Consider the following 22900-nt stretch of genomic DNA (forward strand, 5'->3'; position numbering starts at 1 on the left):
AGTTCTTTTGGTGTTACAGTTTTACACGTATCTATCAATATGTTTGTTTTCTGAAATATCATTGGTTCAAAATTGCCACTTGAATTTTCTTTATTTTCATCAGCTTTGAGTGAAGAGATATTATGTTTTATATTTTCTAGTTCCTTTGAATTGCAAAAAACGCATCTTTGTCAGCACACATAAATAGTTTAATCTTATCTACGAGCGTTATTCGAAAGAATATATAGATGCGTTGAAACGGAACTCTCTAGTAGGCCAATCACCACGTTTGATATATAAGTTGCTTGGGCTACTATACATGCGCAGCTTCGGGGCGCGAAAGTTGCACGTAATTTTACACAGTTGTGTGTTGACAGTGTTTGATTTTTGCAATTTTGTGCCTCCCGAGTTGTTTTCTGCTTTAACTATGAATGCTGATTGATGTGATAAGAGGTAATAATGACAAAATGCAGTGATTCCCCAAAGAGTGGGATATCGCGAAAGTCAGCACACCAAATGATCGAGTCAAGAAAATGAAAGTGTTTTGTCCAAAGCGGTAATCCTTGTGTGACACTGCAAGTGTAAGATACTAAGGATAGAAACTAGTGATGGAATCTGATTCAGACGAAGAGCTTTCTGTTCCGACTGAGCCAGAACAAACTGAAGATGAAAGACGTCAACTACGACATCAGTACATGGTTATTCAAGATGAATTAAAAGGTGAGGATGCCTCTCCATCTGCAATACTTCCTTAATGTTAAACATACGATTGTATGGTTTGTATCTTCTTAATTATTGATATAAGGCATGCATTTTTCATTTGAATTTTTCAATTGAATACCTATTGTTCACGACTTGTGTTAGTCCCTAGAACTTGGTTTGAAGTGACTGACTTAAAGAGAATATATGTCATTTTTTGTCTTTTAGCAAGACAGCATGATCTTATCAACCCAGAATCCGAAGAACTCACAGATAAGTTGAAGGAATGCAATTCTTTATTTCAAAGAGGTATTTTATCCACTGTTCTATTTTCTGATTGATATATACTGTATTAATTTATGTGTGCCAGAATCTTGTGATTGGTATTTGCTTTTGACATTTTAGCTTTCTGAAAGATATTCTCTACATGTGTTAGAATGTCCAATAATCATATTTGTATGTTCAAATGAACTGAAAAGCTACTTTCTCAATTCAAGATAATAAATCCCTCTATTAGAACAACCAGATATCACTATTTTCTTCTGAAATATTAGAAAGAATGTTGGTTGTATGAACGTTCCTTTGTAGTAATTTATTTAATTAGTAATGATACAGAATGTCAAATTCAACTGCAGTGATGGGTTGGATAATAATTTGTGCAATGATTCTTGATTAGAAGAAAATTACTTTGTTTTTCTTAAGATAAGTTGAATTTGGCAGAACCCCCCCCCCCCCCCCCCCCTTAAAATGATGCTTTTAAGTTTATATAATAGCAATAGATATAGTAACTATGACAGTAGCTGGTAATCAGCTTTATGGTGTGTATTGAAATGTATTTTGATTGGTCACTTGTCTCAAAGCACCAGAATAATGAAAAATATTTATGCAATTAGATTTTCAAGATTTTGTTTAATTTACTAGTAAAATTGACCAGGGAAGCAACCAAGGACTCTCAAGCTCTGCTGACAATTGCTCAACTGGGAAGGCAGAAAGCACAAGCATTACAGACAGACATCAACACGTTTAATGCGTTGGAATTTTCTGAACGTCTGGTGAGTCATATTACGGTAAGTCTCCAATCTATACGAACGATTTAAATTAATTATTTTTGGAAGATAATCATTTTGTTCGTAAGGCTTGAAATTCAGTCTGCTAAAAATTGCCACGCGTTCGTATCCATTGAAATACGAATGGAATACGGCTGTACCGGAAGTTATTTCCACTTAACTAACATTGCTAAGTGTAAGCATTACTTTCAGATTAAATCACTGTGATCAGCTTTTAGCACAAACAAATTATTTTTGCGATATTGCAGTGAATTAAAACAAACTAAACAAAAAATTCAGATTCAGAGAAAAAACGTTTCGTTCGTAATTATTGCGGCGTTCGTATAGATTGGAGAATTACCGTATGCAGTCAGAAGCCCAATTTCACTCAAAATGTTACTGAGCTAAAGTATTTTACCTGCTGAGGTGGACATATTTTAATAATAAACAAATTGAAATGTTTTGGGCACAAATTATCTTCCATTATAGGAGAACTAAAGCTATTCAGAACCACCAAAAAATGCTGGACAGTTGGTCCAGGTGAAATTTTTCGGTTGTTCAAAAAAGCACATGCAGTAGCAAAAAGTAATCTTCCCTATTAGATTATACATATAATTCACTTGAGATGGAAATAAATAAGCTTGCTCAGGTAGGCCCAGCTTAACTTGGTTGTGAACAGAGCCTGTGTTACTTAATCTAAAATATACAGACAGAGTGTGGTTTGTAAATTATTTTGGCTTTTTTTTTTTTCAGGTAAATTACATAAGTTTTGGAAGGATACCTGCAACTTCCACAGACAACAATGCCAGGATTCCAAGGATAAGTTGGGAGAAGTTTGGAGAAGCAGTGCAGCCTTTCTTTAGTAGAACCCCACCTTTGAGATGCATGTAAGTTATAGTAGAATAATTTGGGTAAAACACAGGATTACTGTTCTAACATCATCATTTTTATTTCTAATCATATAGAAATTACATAAGATCTTCAGTTTGTAAGAAATAATGGTAGAAAAACTTAAATGAATGTGTTACAGACTGTGCTTACCTTATTTCCTTTTACAGGTTGGGTACCTTTGAGAGAGGGCCGCCTGAGAGAAGAGTTTCCAATAGAAATACAGACAAAGGTGATAGAGATGCCATTACTGATAGAACAGTGCCAAAGCAAGTAGGTATTTTTACTGTTAATTGATGGTATTCACATTTTCTAAATGATAATCATAGTTGTAAAGATAAATTCCCTGTCAAATAGTTTGGTTTATTATAAAACTTAACATTTTTAATTGCAGTTTTTTTATTCATTCAGTTAAAATCTGTAGATGAAGAAGAACAGAGAGAGCAAACGACAGAAGAAGTGGAGAGAATCCATAGACTTTTGATGAACTACTGGAGAAACAATAAGAGTAAGTTCAAATGACATTTGTGCATTTTATTAAGAAACTATTTTGAATTTAAAGAAATTGTTAAAAGCATGTCCTTGAAGAAATGTGGTCAGTGTGCACACTTGATCTTAATTTGAGTATAGAATTAAGTACTAAGTATACAATTAATAATGGTTAATTATTGTCTGTTTATATTTATTTTAAGACTAAAAAGGCAGGGTAAATAATTGTTAGCATGTTTGGATCGAAAATTGGCTGCAAATTTAAATGGACATTGTCCTGTTGAAAAAATTCCCTGTCTTTATTTGTTTATTAGTACCACCAGCGTGTACACTGGTGGTACTCATGGTTTTAGCCCCGACCCGTCAGATATGGCTCCTTTGGCTCTGCCGGCTCCACTTTCCTGCGCCAGATACAAGTCACCGTTACCACTTCTCCTCCTAGGCCCCAAGGACCTGTGTCCCCATCTCTTGGATTTAGGTCACATATAATCTTAACTTAAACCCCCTGTTTTTTTTTTATCTCAGTCGATGCATTGGCCTGGGTGTGACGCTCCTTGAAACCCACCCTTGCCAAAATTTTTGAAAATTCAATGCTAAATATCTCCTAAACCGAAGGAATTATAGGAAAAATTACTACAGAAGTCTGACCAAAAGTCAAGTGGAAATTCCAAATATGCCCTTGGATTTGACCTTTGGCCTTTATTTCAAAGTCAAATGGGCCAAAATTTTCTAAAATTGGAAAATTTCTGCAAAAAAAAAATGTTTGTTTGTGCCAATTTTCAGAAACTGCACAGACCTATTTTCACGGGAGTAGCGGCCATAAGATGCTGAAACTGAAAAGTCTCTAATTCAGGAACCGTAAATGCTAGAGACCTCATGTTTTTTTGCATTTTGTAGAGCTTGTCAAGCAGAGCACTAGTGGTGGTGTCCCTTTTTTTGGTTTTCCATACAAATGCGCTTACTCCAGCTGGTGGTACAATATCCGGAGGCGGTATCGACTCTCTGATCCTCTAGTTTATTTTTATAATTATTATTATGATTTTTTTTCCAGAGAAACCAGTGGACTACTTTGAATTTGTCCTGAACCCTGGCTCTTATGGTCACACAATAGAGAATATGTTCCATGTAGCATTTCTGGTCAGGGTGAGTATTTATCAAAGACTGGGTTCTCATAACAGTAATCGATCCATCTCCAAGGGGTTTCTCGCTAAATTGTTTTCAGCTTAAGAGTTGCGAAGAAGGCTTTCCCCAAACTTTCAGCTTATGAAAATTTTACATTTATGACAAAAATTGTACAAACATTCAGTCTTGCTCGTTTCAACTCCCTGTACTTTGCAGTCCTGGGTAAAGAGACCTGGTTGTGAAACTAAAACATTATTTATTTATTTATTTATTTATTTATTTATTTATTTATTTATTTCAGGATAACCTAGCCAAAATACTTCTAGACGAATATAAATTGCCTGTTATAGGTGGGTCGTCTTTATATACAAATACATTGCAATGGTCAATTATTTAGATTTCTTCATTACTTCAATACATGCAGATTCTGCATCCCAAATTTTGGTGTATAATGTTTTTTAGTACAGCATAGCCTGAAAGCAGACTATTGATTAAGATTGTAATCCAAAATCCTAGTTTAATATATAATCAGACTTCCTTCTCATTGAAAACAGTTTTGTAAAGCAGTCATGTTCTCCTTTCAGAGCCTGTAGAAAAACATGCTGGCGATGCACCAACTGAATCTTTACAGAGGCATCAGTGTATCGTTTCAATAACAAACAGTGAATTTGAGGTAAGATATTCAACAGAATTCCTATTATACTAATAGTTGATATTAAAAGTGCAAGTTTAAGCAGTATATTTGCAAGTTAGATTATAAAGTTGGATTTTTTAAAATGGCATACTGTGTTAGCAAAAAGCATAGTGCCGTAGTAAACGGAATGAAAAATTGAGTTTTTCTGAGGGTGAGTATTTTTTTTTTTTTTTTTTTTTTTTTTTCAAAATAACAGAGCTCTTGCTCCACTTTTCCACCCATGATTGTTTGCAGGACCTTGTTAGAACATTCCAAGTTAAAACAGCAGCCATAAAGCCAGTTGAATTAAAAAAGGGGAAGACTCCCAGTGCCAGTGGAGATAGTGGACCAAGCCAAATGAATGGGTTTGATGCACATCCTGGGCCACAGAGCAAGAAAGCCAAAAAATGAAGACGGTTAAAAGCTGAGGAAGAATAAACCCTGGTGATGATAACAAATTGGCATGAAGATTTTGGTGGATTTTGCTGTCTTTATATGGAATAGGGTTGCAAGGCTTGAGCACAAGTATGGGTTATACTATACTTAAAAAAACCTTAGTAGTATTTGGTAGGGTTTTTATACATCATAATATTATTCCACTTAAAAGCTTACAAACCCAAGTTATTTGTACCATCGTCCTATCTTTACACTGATTAATGAAACATTTTTAATCTACTTTGAAATCGCATTTGTCATATTTGCAGAACCAATTATCTATTTTATTATCTCTATACTTGATGTCTTTTTTAATACACTTATAAGACACATCGTGTAGTTAGTAAATAAAATGTTGGAAGTCTGTTTTGTAGTATGTAAGGAGGCATAATGAGCTTGTCATGTCCACTCTTTTATAGACATCAGTTTGCGACATCCATATCTGTCATTGGCAATTGTGATTCTTAATGGATTGTTAGAGTAAACAGCTAGTAGACAACAAAGTCTATTCTGGTGTTGAGCTTGTTAAATTTCTGTGCAATTTTTAACGTAGAATATAGCAGTCTGTAGTGATGAAAAAGTTACACAAGAATTTTTCACTTAATGATTTGATTGTGCATTATTACTATTAGAATGGAGCAGCATTACATAATGATGAAATTCTTTGTCTTTGATTCAGTGCCTTGAAAATCAATAAAACACATTAACATGAAGATTATTTTAAAAGGCATATAATTCATCATCGTAAATATTTTTACTGCTATGTCAAGTTGTAGTAGCATAAGCATTGTCATTAGATACAACAAATGATTTTCCTTTCTGAATATAAAGTGAACCTCCAGAATGTAAAAATGATTTCATGAAATATTTTTGTTTGGTCTTGGAGTCGGTTTTTGCGTCTAAAAACCTTCTTTTGCTGAAATAGAGAAACTGGAGCAGAATATAAGGGCTTGCGTTCTTGTATTGCTGATATAACTTTTATGTACTTGATTTGGGCTAGTCTAGTCATCTGTTCGTCATTCGATGCACATGTATATAGTTTTGTATATGAAGAATATTTTATCTCAAAACAGAATAAAATTATTTGCTATACTCATCGATGTTCTTTGTTCAGAATCTTTGTAATAAAGAATTGTCTGATGTCAATTATGCAGCGAGTGAATAGAATTCGTAGAATTGGGGAAAACGCCAGTGACGAAATTTCATTTATAGATGAAGCAGTCCGAGTATTGTGATCAATATTTTTAATTGACGCAAATAACAGATCGAGACCTTTTGATATTATCATCACAAAGGGCATACAAAATGACTGGTAAAAATCAAACTTCGTGTAGATATAGCTTCTAAAAATGACTAAACCAATATAGAGAAGATTTTCATCAGCTGTGTTATGTTATATAAGAATACAATAACTTTTCTTCAATCAACAGCTAATATTGACGGTTAATATTACCTCCAATATGCCGATGTCTTTCAGACTGTTGAGTGCAGAAAAATTACTTTATTCCAGGGTCATGCAACGTCACCTACATTTTGAGACGACAAATTCTGAAACAAAAATGCATTGGGCCTTTGTTCCACACACGTGTTACAGGTAAATAGTGGGTTTTTTTCTCACTTCAAGTCATTTGGACGTTGCTTTTATAATCTGTAAACAATACTGGATGTATGCAGTGTTTTTATGTAAAACTTTGGGAGCTATTTGGCAATGTGCTTAGTAAAATGGCACAAATCTGAAGATAATTATTTAATAAAGATTTTTCATGGGTGGATCTTTAATTGAGTGGCATAGAAACAATAGAATTATGTGATACCATAGCATTTCGGTCAAATACACCATTATATGGCACAAAAATAGACCTCATCAGTATCTATAGTAGCGTTGTGGATTAGTAGCAATTAGTTAAGACTGCTGAATTTTAGGAAAAGTATCGAAAATTCCAAGAAATTCGCTTGGAGTAGAATATTTTCTATAATAATTTGTCTCTATTAAATTTAGATATATAAAATTTGATGACTAGAAAATCTTATATTATTGATTGCTCCACGTCTTAGGACATGCTTTCACAATGCTGCAAGATGCAAAAACGAAGAATTTTTTTTTTTATAAATGCAAATTTATTTACAAACGCTAAAAATCAAATAAATGAAAAAGAACATGAAATATTATACAAACGATAAATAGTAAATTCAATTGAAAATATATAACATTTGGCACCTTAAATTCATGATAGCTGAACCGGTATTTGAGCATTTGCTTAGTGGGGACCAACCTTGCCGGTTTAACTAAAAATGTTTTACGGCTATATTAAGAAAGTAAATGGTTCGAATTAATCACTTGGGTTGCACGACGAAGTCTTCTTCTCTGTGATAGTGTAAAACGGTTTAAGTTAGCCCAGTGTTGGTCGATAACAAGATTGTGATTAGGAATGTAGTTAACTCCGCAAAGCTAAGACTCCATATATGCCATCAAAGCACTGGTGTTCCCCTGAATCAATATAAGGAAGCTTGAACAAAATTTGGATAAAACTTCTCTTAGGTTAGTCTCCCTTAAGAACTAGTTTAAATGTTGATGCATCTTTGGAATTTTAGCTGTTTTGATTATGCTCCTGCTCATTGCATAAAATACTGTTCATAAGATGAAACTCTGCGCGAAAAATCGTTCGAAATTTTTCTTTCCTTTCAAGAAAACATCTCTTATGGTTTTGGCGGTTTTAGTTCCTCACAAGTCTAGGAAGTAATGTAATTGTGAACGTGACCTTTCGTGCGTGAAAAGTTATTCGATCAATGAGTTGTGATAGGATATTTCCTATTTTTGTTCTGGTTTGAATTGCTATAACTTTGTGCTCTTCCGCAAACGTATACAGTTAATTAGTCCAATCGATCACAAACGGAAGTCAGAAGTAGGGTGATTGAAATCAAGAAAGTTTTATGCCAATTCAATACTTAAAACTTCACTAGTGAGACCCATTTTGTGGCACATGCATTACAGAAACCGCTTGTTAGTCCAATAATATATTGTCCTGCCTATCCGGCTTTCTTTTCAAAGTCTTCAAGTTGTTTCACCACTATCTCAAACTCCTTTTCTTCGGCCAGTTTCAAGGGCGTCCTGTTCTTGCGATTTTTGAGCGTGATGTCTGCGCCGTTTTCAAGCAGAATGGATACAATTTCTTCCCGTCCACGCCAGCAAGCGTCGTGCAGGGGCGTCCAACCGTCGGCACCTTGGCGATTCACAGAGGAGCCAGCTGCCAGTAACTCTCTTACGATATCAGGGTATCCGTTGAGGCAAGCGACGTGAAGAGGAACCCAGCCGCCCAACTTTGCGAGTTCACATTGGGCCCCTTTAGATAGCAGGTATTTTACAACGTCCAAGTGGCCATTTTGGGCCGCGACAAAGAGAGGTCCGGAACCATCGTGTTTTCTCAAATCTACATCGGCTCCTGAGTCCACCAGCAACTGTACAACCTCTAGATACCCCTCCTGACACGCTAGGTGGAGACTCGAAGTGCCATCGTCTTTCTGTAAGTTGACGGTGGCACCGCATCCGATCAGACCGCTGCATAAGTCGCGAAGCCCTATCTGAGCCGCCACGCCCAACGCAAAAGACCCATCTTTGGTTTTCATATCAACGTTGGCTCCGTAAGTGAGAAGCTGACGAGCCAGCAACTTGTGACCATTCTGAACGGCTAGGTACAAAGCGTGATAACCTTTCGAATCTTGGGCGTTAACATCTGCCCCTTGTTCTACTAAAATGTTCATCGCTTCCCTGTTTCCCTTATAGGCGGCCAGCATAAGAGGTGTCATTCCGTCGCGTCGCTTGGAGTCTACCGGCACATCCAGTCGTAATAACAGCTTGATCATGTCCAGGCGTCCATGGTACACGGCCACTGCCAGACCGTTCCACCCTGCCCCATTGGTCGTGGGTTGACCAGCTACTTCTTTGATAATCTCCTTATTCTGTTCAACGATGCGCCGAATACTCCCCTCATCTTCAAAGCGAATAGCGTACAGTAGCTGGTCCCGTGCCTTGCGGATCGCTTTTTCTTCTTCGGTCATTTCGTCTTCATCAGGTGCCTCGGATTCAGGCACCTCCGACTGCACCTGGAGAACAATTTTAAAATTAGTGTGTTGCTGAAAAAATCTTGGCCACGTATTTTAAACGCATACAGACGCCTCAAACGATTTTATCCAGAGTGAAATTGTGACGCACTACGGCTGCTCTTAAAATAAAAAAAGCTACTTTTGGGTTGGGGTATTTAAAAAATCAAATGCAAGGCAGGGTGAAAATGTTAAATCTATAACAAGAAACTTTTTTTGAAAAATTGCTCTAATGCAGGAGTAGAGCATCACCTGTGGGTTAAAATACATTACCAAAGTTAAACAAATTTAGCTATGAAAACAATATTAAAAATCCAAACCTTGTGTCCACAATTTTATTATACGGATTTTTTCATCGTAACAAAACAAAGTTATCTAAATACAGAGGCAAAAAAAGAGAGGTTCGCTTCAACTTTGCTCTAGAGCACACATTGCTTACACGAAAACGAAAACAAAAACTCAGATTTGCGACAACTTACCCCTTCGTCTTTGGCATTATAAAAACAGAATGTCAGAAATTCTGGAGAGTGTTTCCTTTTCAAGGTACACAACTCACAACTACATGTTATTTCTTGCTAACCCCGGACCGCCACCGTGTAGCTGAACCCGACCTACATATTTTACACAGACTTTATTAGGTCCCCCGTGTTAAACTTATTCAAAACAGAAAATAAGAAAGGATAACGATTTAATGAATAGCAGCGAATTAACGAGAAGAGAATGACGTTTATTTGTTTTATAATTTGTATGGAAATCCTTGAGTTGCTCCATTTTATGTTACAAATGATTGTTTTTTAACATAACAAATCCGCTCTTAAAAGTGTTTAACTGGTTACAATAAAGGCTTCGGATCACTTACAACCCCCAGATGTAGATACACACCGAGAAATAAAAGATGTTGCATGTTCTAAATCACCGTTGTTTTCAAATAATATCAATGTTGTTTTTGCTGTTGTATAGGGCAATGTCATCGGTTTTATAAACAGTCTACCTCGTCAAGGTCGATTTTCACACGATGAAAAATTGTGAAGTTTATAAAGAAGATGCCAAAAAGTGGCCCCTTTGCATCCATTTTGATGGCATAAGCACCGGTCTTTGCGACAGTTTTATCGTAAGAAATTAAACGAAACCGGGTCTCTAAAACAATTAAACTTCGCACTCACTCCCCGATTTATAGAGCATAGTCAATGAAAAAGTATGTGATACCTTCCGGGTTTTAACGTGGTCAAACCACATGAAGTTTGAGCCCACTTACCGATTCAGACATTCTGGACGCGGTGTTTCTAGATTCAGTCATGCTGGTTGTAGCTTGAGGTATATTGAAAGATGGCACATAAATCAGCGGTATCCTCTCCGCAACCCCACGTTCTTCGCAATTCAACCCCCAACAGAAGTGTGGGACAAGCCACTATGTACCTGTTAATAGGATAGAAAAATCGACGCGAACCTATCTTTTGTACAGTACACGAGGGTGTTTATTTAGTAAATTGACGACTCTCTAGTTTAGATCAACCGTTTCGTTAACTGGTTATGCGGACACACAAAAAGGAGGCAATTGCCTGTTAGTCTAATTGTCCAGCTTCTTCGATATTTATGACTAAGAATAATATTTGCACATCATGGGGTGTTACACATTTCAGCCATGGCAACTTTTGGTTATGTATAATCTACTGAACGGCCATTGGCATTTAATAGTTATATCGGGTATAGTATTTGGCTTTGCGTGAAAAGAAGACAGCCCTCCGGTCAAAATTCTCACTTGTGTGTCATTTTCGGAAATTCATTGTTGTAAAAAGGAAACGAAAATATGTAACCCTTGAAAGGAATATTGTGAAGTATGCAGTTTCGAAAAAAAAATTAATAAAATGCCATAAATTCAAAAAAGGCACACGAAAAGCCTTTTAATCGCAGCGTCAAGAACAGAATTTTACGGGCAATTTCCAATAACAATGCATCTCCGCCTATTTCATTTACGGTTACTTTACACTAACGAATAGAAGAAATAAGTCGGCGCAAAGGTGCAAGTGATGTAAATTCTCAGTCAAGTGTGAAGGAACGTACCGATGTGGGAGGTGCGCTCTTTTGTGGCTGATCAGGGGTCCGGAAATTATCGAATGGTAAAACTCCACGGGCAGGACCATTACATCTTAATGATATTTTCCGTAAATATTATTAAAGTAAACAACACGGACTAAATGACAGGTGTATACAGGTGTAATGGAGTTCATTCCCGACTTCATTTTGTTTTAACACGCGTAATATTGTTCCATGGTCGGAGGTCTGAGAAAAGTGAGCAGGACTGTAACATATTGCAGCTCGAATCCAATATGGTTTCATGATATGTTTTAAAACGGTTTTGGGGATTCAAATACCATATATATGTAAGGTATAGTTTAGGGACACCATAAAAAAAGTGAAATAAAATGGCAAAATACTGATACTTGCGTGACTGGATGCAATAGCGAGCAAGTAAGATAATTTGTTATTCGCTTAAAAATTTAGAACACACAAATTAAAGTTTTACGTACAAAAGACAAGAAAGCAATAGCTTTCTCTCAAAAGTACTCCTTTCATCTGCAAATCATATGTGCAAAATTGCGAACTCCCTTTACCGACTTTAATACGCCCTTTTAAATAAGAATAAGCGAACACATAACTAATTTGAACCCGTTTATTCAGCTAGCCATAAATAAAACTACACATAAATTCTGTTACATTACCAATAGCTAGCAGTCAGCTTACAGTTTTAACGGTGTTCTATAAAAATACTTCTTAATACAGTTAGAGTTAAAATTGAGAAAATTCAACATGGTCGATTTAATATCATATAAATAGAGTAATAAATGCAATTGTATTGCAATTCATATGGCCACGCTCAGTCAATTCTAACTTTCAAATGATCTAAGCCTAATCTTTGTACTTTTACCGTAAAGACAGTGCGTCTCTTCGTTCTTCTCCCTTTTGCATAAATATGGATAATGGTAATGTGGTAATCAAAAAATCAGAATCAGATTAACCATTGTGGCTACGGATGGGATCATGAAGGAGAGAGATATATCTTTTTATATAGCATAATTACTAAGAAAAATCACGCTACATTTGATGACCAAAAAGAAGCCTAAAATCCATCAACAATTCATTACTCTATTACTCACCAAATACATTAAATATATATTTTACAAATTTAAAATTATTATGCTAATTTTTCCCAATCAATTAATACTCCCCCTTAAAGTTTTTTATTTTATTTTTAATTTCAACTAAATAATCATGGTTTTAAAGTCATCAATCATGTCTACACACACTAAACTTGACTAGCACATTCTACTATAAGCTTTAAAAGAACATAATCAGCAGTACAAGGCTTAAGCACTTTTAAATATGATAAATAAATGGATGAACTGTGACGTATTGAATTTATCACAAAATTCAATATTCAATCATCGTGATTGACTGAAGATTTATATGATTATTGTGAGTAGTGAATGTAATGTATTATAAAATATTATAGAATGAGGTGTCTGGTATATAGTAATATAAGGTGAGCTTGTCAGTGTAAATTTTTGCGAAAACAAAACTCATTTATGCAGATGTGGTTAAAGGGAATAATCTAAAAATTATGCCGGCCATAAAACAGGAATAACAAAATCCTTAAAAGAACAATACATTTTTCAGTTCAAAGAGTGCATTCCTGAATGAGCATTTATGTGCGCATGTTTGAGCAAGTGGATTTTTACAGACCTCTTTCTCTTGTATATAAGATCAAAATTTATTTTGAATAAGATCTTCAGTAAATTCTGTAAACATGAGATTGTTCCTTTCCACTCTATATAGGAAACTGAGAATGATTTTTTTTAAATAATAAAACTAATGCTGTTGCCTGAAGCACCTTCAAAAGATTGCACAAAATGTTCAAACACCACTAGAGATAATGTATAATTTCTTTCCAAGAAAAAGATTTAAGAGATTAAATATTTGAATACCCCATGAATAATGTGTTAGATGTAAATGGCAAATTAAAATGGCAGCTGTAAGATACATTTTGAGTATATTTGGGCTCTTTAATTCATCCTTGCAAAAAACAAAAAGCCCTACGCAAGGAATGTTGCTGTTATGTGTGTGTGTGTGTGTGTGTGTGTGCACGTGTATGCACATGCACAAATGTATGTATGTATGTATGTATGTATGTATGCATGCATGCATGCATGCATGCATGTATGTATGTATGACATTTTATTGCACTAAAGGTAAACCTTGATTTAAATACAACTATACTAGTTACAGTATTGTTAGATACCACGGGGTAAATGAATAGTTTGGTACATGATTAGTTTGGCAGAGGTATATGCACACGTATCATTCCAATAATAGATAAAATATAAATAAAATCCTATCAAACTACCAACATTTTCTGTCATAGTCTTGTCTAAGAAACCTTTCAATGACAATCTTTTCATGTTGGTTTATGTGCACTTATAAACACTCAACACTTTTTTTTTTTACCAAATATTAGAATCACCAAAGCTGTTGCTATGTACATACCACAGTCCTGTCAAGAAATGGCACACTAAACAATAAACCATACTATTGTAATAAATGCCTTATTCCAATGTCAAAATATGGGGCTAGTTCTTCCACTGTCTAAATGACAAGTGCCTCAGCAGGTCATGGGACTGTAAATAATCCAATGGGAGCATTGCAAGGAAGTAGCGAAATGGTTCAATATAACCCGATATAAAATACTTCACATAACTTCAATTAGGGATACACATGCTGTACCTCATTTCCACTTGTATATTTGCAATTGCACTCTTCCATGCATCCAGGGAAAATAGTGAAAATATCGACAAATATGGTTTGGGGTCCTGGGGAAAGCCTGGCCCTATGATATTTTTGGGTCCCAAAAGGTCAGAGAAATCATCCCTGTGCACCACAAACGTACCCAAGATCACCATCCTGCAGTGACAAAATAGTATGCATAGGCACTTACAAAAAAAAAAAAGGGGGGGGGGGATGGGAATGGAGAAAAGTATTCAACTATAAATAGTAATTCAGTATCACACTAATCTTCTTCTAAAACTGGACACTCTGGTGGGTGGAAGTAGCCAAATACATTGAGTTCATACAGAGAGGCCAGCACCATGAAGAGGACGTAGACTAGCATGAGCACGATGCCAAACTTCCTGTCCAGTTTCCAGCCGTTTAAGTGAGTGGCCACTAGGAGGAACATCACAGTGGACAGCAGGGTCAAGGAGGAGTAGGTCAGACCTGCACAGATAGAGAAATTCTTATCAATGTTTTGATTTTCTTTGTCTGGTGGTTGAAATATGATAAAATTTTTAGCCTAGGAACAATAAATAGGAATAATTGCAGCTCATGTTTTGGATTTTGAAAACAACCTTATCTAGTTTTAGTTTTGCCATATTTTTCATATGGTTGTAAAAAATTATCCATTTAAAATTTAAAACCAGCCAATAAGAATTTTCCTACCATTTTTAAAACTACTCATCTTTAGCATGGCATTGGTATAACCTTACTGTATTAGTCATAATCTTACTGTATTAGTCATAATCATTTATATTTATGACCAGCATATCTTATTAATTTGCCAGCACAATAAAACCTGCCTTCACTGTAGACTTCTATTGACTCCAGACCATGCATACAGGAGTCTAGAAACCAGGGGAGGCCCAGACACAGTAGAATATCAAACACATTACTCCCTACAGCATTGGACACTGCCATGTCACCATAACCTAAAATATAATGTCATCAGATAGAGGGTTAGGTTTTAAAAATCTGAAAACATTTTATCTATCCATCATTTTTATTATATTTTATTATTATCTTTTTTAATCATGAGTAACCTCAGAAGCCTTCAGAATTGAAATGAAAACCTCAGAATTCTGTGACTTCACAGAAAAAGCTTTCGTCTAAATTTTTATTTTAATGTAACCCCCCCCCCCCCAATCTTACACCATGCATTATGTTATATGCAATGCTATAAACCAATCACTTACAGTAATCATATATTATAAACTTCATTTTAAAAAACACATAATATAATAAACTGATAAATTTCACATTTTAAAACATAATGGGCCTGCAGATTATATTGAACATAATAAGCACAGACACACACACCAAAAAAAAAAAAAAAAAAAAAAATCTAAGCAATGGTGATGCATTAAGCCTGCAAGCCAATATAATCTAACCTGAAGTCTACTATATTCTATAAAAAATTTATAATCATTTATCATTTAACAAAGGGAATATAATTGTATCAATTATATGGGTATCTGGTTTAAAAGGGTTTGTGCCACAGCAAGCTGTTACTTATTTCATCACAATCATGACTGACTTCCCAAGATATTGAATGATTCTGTTTTATTTTTACGGCTGATTTTGTCATTTCAAACATGACAAATGATGTAACAAAAAACAAATCAGCATAAAAAACTGAATGGTTTCTAAAGATACTAAACATTTTTTAACTCTGAAACGTGCTTCAAACCTTCAATAGAGGCCCTCATCAAGCACCTCCAATCTCTTAAGAGACAATTCACTTTTCCATCATCTTTACACAAGGGACCATGAAAACATTTTTCTGAATTAAGAATCACTTGCTCATGTGCATTTACCAGGAAAATCTTATTATCATTATGAAAATGACCGGATACAACATTTAAATATCACCTAGTTAGGGTCCCTGGTCAATCAAAAGGACAACTCACCATCCCTGACCACCAGAAGACTGGCAATGGCATCTGGCACACTGACTCCAGCTGCCAGGAATGTGATACTCATCATTGTATCTGGGATGTTCAGGGTGTAACCTGTTAAGGAGAGAAGAGTATTAGAGAAATCATGTCATGAAAACAAAGAAGTAGATCTACTGAAATAGTCATTAAATCAACTTTTGGCATGCAAAATTAGTATTAACCCTTATTTTACTTTCAGTGGAGCAAGTCAATGAGGTATTGCTGGCTCAATTTATCTATGGTTTCATAGCATTGCAAAAAAAAAAAAAAAAATTGAACAGGAAAATTGTCTACCTGCTTGTTCATTGAGACCCCAAAAAATATTTGTAGGTTCCCTGAACAAATAAAAATGACACAACACAAACCTATAATAGTGATCATCCACACCAGTAGATAGGAGTATGCAGAGATCCAGACCATGGACATGATGAAAGTCACCATGAACCACTTCTTCCAGTTCTCTCTGCGGCAGTCGGGGACAGTGATGAAGAGGAAGACATTCAGAGGGAGAGAACACACCCAGAGGAAGCGTCCACAGTGGCCCTCGGGGATCTTGAATGGGTGTGGTTCATCATCCAAATGGGTGTGCTGCTTCACTGAAATCAGGTGTGACCAATCACTATTATAATAAATGTTATGTTGTGTACATTTTCAAAGCGAGTTTGAGATATCAGTAAATGCAATTTGCTGTACATGATTCTTACTGTAAATATATATTTAGACAGGCACAATTTAAAGATATACAATAAGAATAACCCCTCTTTATGCATCACCTAAAAATGATATCCCCTCCACAGAAATTGAATAAAAAGAATAGTAATAGTAATAATAAGAACAAGAAAATGATAACAAGGATGATAACTATAATACATTAACCTTACACAAAATTAGAATATTTGTGTACATATTTTTTTCAAATCAAAATTCCACACATTGATAACAATTGCAAGTCCTGTTTTAACCAGTGCTGTCATCTAATAAAAATAATTGCAAAGAATATACCCTGAAATAAATATTGAAAAATCAATATCAAAATAATAATTATAATAACAACAATAATAATAATATAAAAAAGAGAAAGATGTGTTTCCTGTATCCTACACACATATAACTCATCAGCCAAAGTTTATAGTGAGTAAACTGTCCATATACCTGGCACAATACAATGAACCACCCCAATTCAAACTTACCAAATTCCACTTCATCTTAAAAGATACAGCATCAATTGAGTGTAATCACCAAGGTGAAGTCCTTACATTTCTTTAATTTCTTCAATGAAACACAGGCATCAATGTCCTAGACCCCTATATATACTTTTATAAGCAGGAAGCAACCTCCAATTTTCAATAAGAAAAGTCCATTTCATAATTCAATCAATATTTGTTGAACATCAAAAACAATCTGAATTCCTTCAATAAAATAAGGTAATATGAAAAATTTCCAGTGCCCATTTGAAATATTGCCAGTCAAAACTGACAAATTATTATAATGCACTTTCATGAAAATTGGAGGTTTTATAAAAACCAAAGTCAAATAGAAGTAGAGAAGATAATTACCCATAACCTCTGAGTCAGTGCCATGTATAACTACAGCATGGCCATTTGTTTTGTCAAGATTCCTCTTGGAAACTGAAGAGTAAAGCTCCACTGTAAAAGATATGTAAGCAATGTCATGTTATGTCTTTGTCATACATATATATATATATATAATTAATTTTCATAAGCAAAGGAATACAGTGTTGAAAAAAAAAGGGGGGGGGGGGGTTAAAACAATCAGTTATGTGCCCAAAAGTCATTTTTGGTAAAATAAAAAAGTGATTACATTTCAGTAGTTTTAATATAGATTTTATACAGGTGTGAAACTGGTTAAAGATATGCCCGAAGAATGCTGCAAGGAAGTGGGCAATAGAGTGACATAAGCAGTGTCAAAGTGTGTGAAGCCATTCAGGTTGATTCAGTTTTGGGTGCATTTATTTCAACTCCAGTCTTTCAATAGGTATTTTCATACAGAAGATGAGAAAAACCCAAACATAGATAATATTAATGAAAACAAAAATAAAAAATAAAAAAAAAACACACAAACCATTAACTATATTTAAAGTAAAATGGTAGCAGAGCAGCTGACAGAGTTTTTCACCTGTATGTCAATCGACCGATGTGTGCTTACTTCAGCCTTACACAAGAGAGTAACCTTAGATATAAAGGTTTGACAGATATCTTCCAAGGATACCTTGTGAAATTTTGGTTATAAATGTCTTCAAATTTTGTTGAAACAAAAAATGCACATATCTCAAAATAGAAAAAAAAAAGACGCCAAAATAGCTTTGTTTAGAAGCCAAATGCTCCTTTGCTTCAGAATTATTTTTTAGCAAACATCAACATCATATGTGAAATTCTTTTTTTTAATCCAAACTTCTTAAGCATCATCAGGGCTGCATGCATCATATCAAGTCAAACTTAAGAAGTGACAAGCATAGATGGAATCTGTGCTTGTGTAAAAAACATATTTGCATATGTGCTGCATATCTGCATGTATGCTGCATATACGCACAGCACTAACCTCTAAGTAACCTGCCACCATGGATGCATTTGCATGGCAAAGTGTCACACGAAACGTGGAGCTTAACCGGCCACACATCATCAACACATCCAGAAGACAGTCCACAAGATGAGATCAGCCAAAACCCCAAGCCATACAATGAACTTTCCACATGAACAGAATATCATCCAAGCCAGTGTCTAATCTTATGGCTATTACCATGCTCCATACAGTAGTTCTACCTCTGAATATGGCACATGTTTTGTGAGCACTGAGATGTGTGTGTTATACAGTATAGGTTCCATTACCAAGAAAATGCATATCCATCTTTTTCTGGTAATTTGAATTATTCACTCCATGGGGCATTTTAATGTTAACTGTGCCTTGTAATGGTGCCTTGTAATGGTGTTTCCAAGTTTCCCATTTTTGAAGAAAGGACATCTCGAGATCAAAATCAATTTTGTCTCATCGCATTAAATCTAATACAAGAAGTTTTAGTTGGGAAATGGGCTGGAAATCTTCATAAACTACAGTGCGTGAATCCAAGTCTCTCTTACTGGCAAGCACTTCTGATGAAATTTTATCATAGAAGAGAAGACAGTTACATTCTAATCCTTCACACTACACCAGGAAAACCATATAATCTTTATAATACAATGAAAATACCCACAGCAAAACACTTACCTTCTCCGTCAGATTCACTATCATCCCCTGATGCGGTATTCTTAAGTTCCAGCTTCTCATAAATGATTTTCTCCTTCTCTGGGTCCTGTCTCCCATTGATGATCAACCCGTCGTGGCAGGGCTTGACTTTCGTGTTCACCCAAGCCTCCAGGGAGGGATTGAAATACATGATGATCAAGTACACTGCATAGAGGGCTAACAGGGTTAGGGACTCATACCTGTGGTTTAAAAAAAGACAACAAAATATAGTCTTAGAACAACTTATCTGAACTTATACTATGGTAATGACTCGATCTTTTCAATGGAGAGAATTGTGAATTTTACTTTTTAAGTCATAAATCCTTCAAATTAGAACATTTACCTTGAGTGATAACAACAAAACTGAAAATCGAAAAGCACGCTATCCTCAAATTTGAGGGCATGTTCCCATTAACCTTGTTTTAGCTGGATCGATCTAACTCCTGGAGGATTGTTGCTAAGTTGCATTCAGTTTAAGCAGCTTAAATGTCTGCCACCCCCCCCCCCCCCACCCCCACCCTCATAACAAAGTATTTGGGTGAAATCAGGAAAATTTTGTGGTCCATTATGTTGTTCATGTTGTTTTGCAAGGGGGCATGCCAGACAATTGAGTTGATTACATTGACTCCTCCTCAGCGAGAATCCCTGCTGAGATAGATCAAACCTGCTAATACGATAAGGTTATGGGAATGCAGTCTTATCTTTACAGTAAAAGCACTACAAATGCTATAGAGAAATATATCTATAAAATAATCTAAAAAAAAAAAAAAAAAAAAAAAAAACTGAACACCCCAATCCCTCTTTTTCTTCATATATGTAAGAATTTAAATTTTTTAAAATGATGACAGCATTGATGACAGTATTTGCATTTCTTTCACAAGTCCAGAATCTACAGGAAAAAATGGAAAATTGTGTGTGTGTGAAAAGATTAGATTAGATTTAATGATATGTTTTATATGAATGAGTCACTGTGGTTCACCACCATACAATATTCTCAAATATTGCTGGCACCATACTTCTATTACAATAAATATTTCACTTGAATTCTATTTTCACAAATATTTGGCTTGAAGACTATTTTCAATAAATATCTAGCTGCATCAAATGAGTTCAACAAACTCTTTGATATGAATATAAAAATGCAATATAACTTCATCTCATTAGACATGCAGTATCATATGAAAATCATGTAATAACTTATTTACACATCTTCTATTGTGAGTTTGCACAACCCCATCGCTTCACTTAGACAAAAAGGTCAGACATTTTCACGTGCTTTGTCAGATGGCACTGCATTTTAGAGTAATGTGTCTGATATATTTACTTAGAAAATGATGAGACAACAGTGTTAGGGATCAGAGATAAAGCTAAGATAAAAAGGCACACAATGAGTGTTAGACTTTAATATAATAGCAAATATTGAATTTTCCAGGAAGTTTCAACTCTTTACCCTTAAGGCCAGACAAGCTTGATAAAAGTTGGTTAACCTTTGGTTATTCTCTGGAAACAGGGGTTGGTAGACCAAATTCATTTTTGTTTTTGCTTTTTGAAAATTTGATGAAAGCATAGCAGTTAAATTTCTCAGGTCTGTCATTTTTTTAAGGGTGAGGAAATGTCATACCACAATGTAAGCAATTTCTTGAGAACAAAACCTACAGCATTAACTAAGGTTTTCTTTCTTTCTTTTCCTTTTCCTTTTTTTTTTTTTTTTTTGGGGGGGGGGGGTCAATTGTAAAATTCTTCCAACACAAATCTTTTCAATGGGGAAATTGTGAAATTAACAGAAACTGAATTTTTTAAAGTCATAAATTCTTAAAATAAGAACATTCCTACTGAATGAGTGGTAGTAACAAAATTAAAATGTCAGGTACCCTTTCTACTTTATGCAGCAAAAGAACAGTGATGAGTCTATGATTCCAAAATTGTGTATCAAAAAGAATGAAACTTAATGCCCATTGAAAAGATTGAGTCATTGCCATATTTTTCCTTAGGAAAAATATTAATCAATTAATGAGCTGAAAGGCATCAATTTATCAATTTTATCAAAAAACCACAAAAACCCTCTCATCTCAAATCAGTTACACAAAAAGGACACTGCAACAACATTAACCTCAACCAATTAACTGATTGGAAAACCTACCATTTGACTTCTTCGTCAAGAATTACTAGGACTAAAGCTATAATACTGATTGTGTAGAAAACACAGTCTCTGAATAAAGGCCACCAGTTTAAGTAAACTACCTGGAAGAAAATAAAAGTTTATTAATTAACTGTATAAAACTGTTGGTCAAATAAAGAGAATTCTGTGTATCAGCAAGAAAAAGAAGTATTAGTTTCCACCTGATATGTCTCGAGAATCATTTTTCATAACTAATATCATCACTACTAATGAAATTACCAGTCAATTATGATTTTTCTTTTTTGTTTAAGACCTCTGTGAAATACAGGATATATGTCCTGGATAGTTCCTAGCCAGAAGCCCTGGAAAATGGAGCAGAATTAATAGGAAATTAAGGTGAACAAGTTTTCCGAGATTGCTACACAACTCAACTGCATGCAAATTTATCTGATCATTTCCCAACGGCAAGAGTCTAATAAACTTACCCATCAATCATCTCACATGTTCCTATCACTCTGTACAAAGAAATTTCTGAAACTACACGCTACAAGACACTTAAGTCAAGGTGGTGGCCAGTGCTTTGAAAGGGGGGGGGGGATCTTTTTTTCTGAGAAAGGGGACTTTTTTGCCACAATTGCATATAGAACCTAGATCAAAATTTTCAGGCCAAATGGGTGGTTTGTTTCTAACCACGCGCCTTCCTGCCTGCAGTCCTGAAGACCAAATGTCAATGTCAGTGAAAAAATACTGCAAAGATCATGAGTGCACTTGGCAAATATAAAACTCAGATTCAAAGAATTAATGTCGAAAAACACATAAGGGAAACTGACCTGGTTCATTTCCAAGAAAACTGAAGCATGATGTGAGATTTTATGCATTTTAATCTATCCCAGTGGACAAGAAGAATGAACAGAAAGGAAAAGATAAAATCTTGTTGAGGAAAAAAATTACAGTGTTTCAAATGCACTGGCACGATTTGGTTCATATTTGATGTTTACTGGCCACATATTATTCATGTATATGGTGCTTCAGTTTGAAGAGCAGCTATTTCAATAATTACTTACCATTCCCGCAAATAAAGCACAGATGCTGATCACAAACATAATATTAAATACAGCAGATCCCACTACTGTCCCTAGACCAATGTCATTCTGAAATGAAAATAAAAGCATCACAATAATTCATATAATTATCAAGATTTATAATGTGCATTTATATCATATATTTACGTATATATTACCTAAATGTCTTTTTCTGTACAACTGCCTAATGAAGAGAGATATGTTTTACTTGCATTGGTTGGACTGTTGTTAATGGACAAGAAATCTCTGTTCTAAAAGTTCTTTAAGGC

The 22900-nt window shown here is 35.0% G+C and overlaps 3 protein-coding genes across 6 annotated transcripts in view; 1 reads left to right on the forward strand and 2 right to left on the reverse strand.

Moving 5' to 3' along the window:
* Positions 1-284: 284 nt before the first annotated feature.
* Positions 285-6431, forward strand: LOC106165668 (non-structural maintenance of chromosomes element 4 homolog A). Of its 2 annotated transcripts, none has more exons than XM_087017194.1 (10): positions 285-699; positions 907-987; positions 1600-1745; positions 2478-2611; positions 2783-2885; positions 3024-3120; positions 4153-4244; positions 4525-4573; positions 4808-4896; positions 5152-6431. In XM_087017194.1, the coding sequence occupies exons 1-10, from the start codon at positions 588-590 to the stop codon at positions 5305-5307; spliced, it is 1059 nt and encodes a 352-aa protein (XP_086873320.1). In that variant the 5' UTR covers positions 285-587; the 3' UTR covers positions 5308-6431. The 2 variants fall into 2 exon arrangements, with proteins under 2 accessions (XP_086873320.1, XP_013399421.2); XM_013543967.3 differs by having other exon boundaries at positions 286-699; positions 1600-1730.
* Positions 6432-7408: 977 nt separating this feature from the next.
* LOC106159984 (uncharacterized) lies at positions 7409-11983 on the reverse strand. Of its 2 annotated transcripts, none has more exons than XM_013536471.3 (2): positions 10685-11983; positions 7409-9432 (listed from the first exon to the last, which is right to left on the reverse strand). In XM_013536471.3, exons 1-2 carry the CDS (start codon positions 10724-10726, stop codon positions 8359-8361), a joined length of 1116 nt encoding a protein of 371 aa, XP_013391925.3. In that variant the 5' UTR covers positions 10727-11983; the 3' UTR covers positions 7409-8358. The 2 variants fall into 2 exon arrangements, with proteins under 2 accessions (XP_013391925.3, XP_013391926.3); XM_013536472.3 differs by lacking the exon at positions 10685-11983 and adding an exon at positions 9909-10652.
* A 103-nt stretch (positions 11984-12086) lies between these two features.
* LOC106165675 (putative sodium/potassium/calcium exchanger CG1090) overlaps positions 12087-22900 on the reverse strand; it is a 28941-nt gene continuing 18127 nt past the window's right edge. The window contains exons 4-11 of one of the 2 annotated variants that reach the window (XM_087017119.1): positions 22614-22700; positions 21571-21671; positions 19413-19630; positions 17747-17836; positions 16556-16786; positions 16164-16265; positions 15057-15185; positions 12087-14697 (exon numbers count right to left, since the gene is read on the reverse strand). In XM_087017119.1, the coding sequence (XP_086873245.1) occupies positions 14492-14697; positions 15057-15185; positions 16164-16265; positions 16556-16786; positions 17747-17836; positions 19413-19630; positions 21571-21671; positions 22614-22700 (1164 nt within the window). In that variant the 3' untranslated portion in view covers positions 12087-14491. The remainder of the gene's footprint in view (positions 14698-15056; positions 15186-16163; positions 16266-16555; positions 16787-17746; positions 17837-19412; positions 19631-21570; positions 21672-22613; positions 22701-22900) is intronic. The other variant, XM_087017126.1, reaches the window with a different exon arrangement.

Source organism: Lingula anatina, chromosome 1 (assembly GCF_051362555.1).
Source record: "Lingula anatina isolate TDL-2025a chromosome 1, LinAna3.0, whole genome shotgun sequence".
In the NCBI taxonomy this organism is placed as follows: domain Eukaryota; kingdom Metazoa; phylum Brachiopoda; class Lingulata; order Lingulida; family Lingulidae; genus Lingula; species Lingula anatina.

Coding starts and splice junctions, on each gene's coding strand:
- LOC106165668 (XM_087017194.1), top strand. CDS start 588: ATGGAATCTGATTCAGACGAAGAGCTTTCTGTTCCGACTGAGCCAGAA. Junction 1,746..2,477: donor GTCTGGTGAGTCATATTACG/GTAAGTCTCCAA, acceptor TTTTTTTTTCAG/GTAAATTACATAAGTTTTGG. Junction 4,897..5,151: donor TAACAAACAGTGAATTTGAG/GTAAGATATTCA, acceptor GATTGTTTGCAG/GACCTTGTTAGAACATTCCA.
- LOC106159984 (XM_013536471.3), bottom strand. CDS start 10,726: ATGACTGAATCTAGAAACACCGCGTCCAGAATGTCTGAATCG. Junction 9,433..10,684: donor CGTCCAGAATGTCTGAATCG/GTAAGTGGGCTC, acceptor ATTGTTCTCCAG/GTGCAGTCGGAGGTGCCTGA.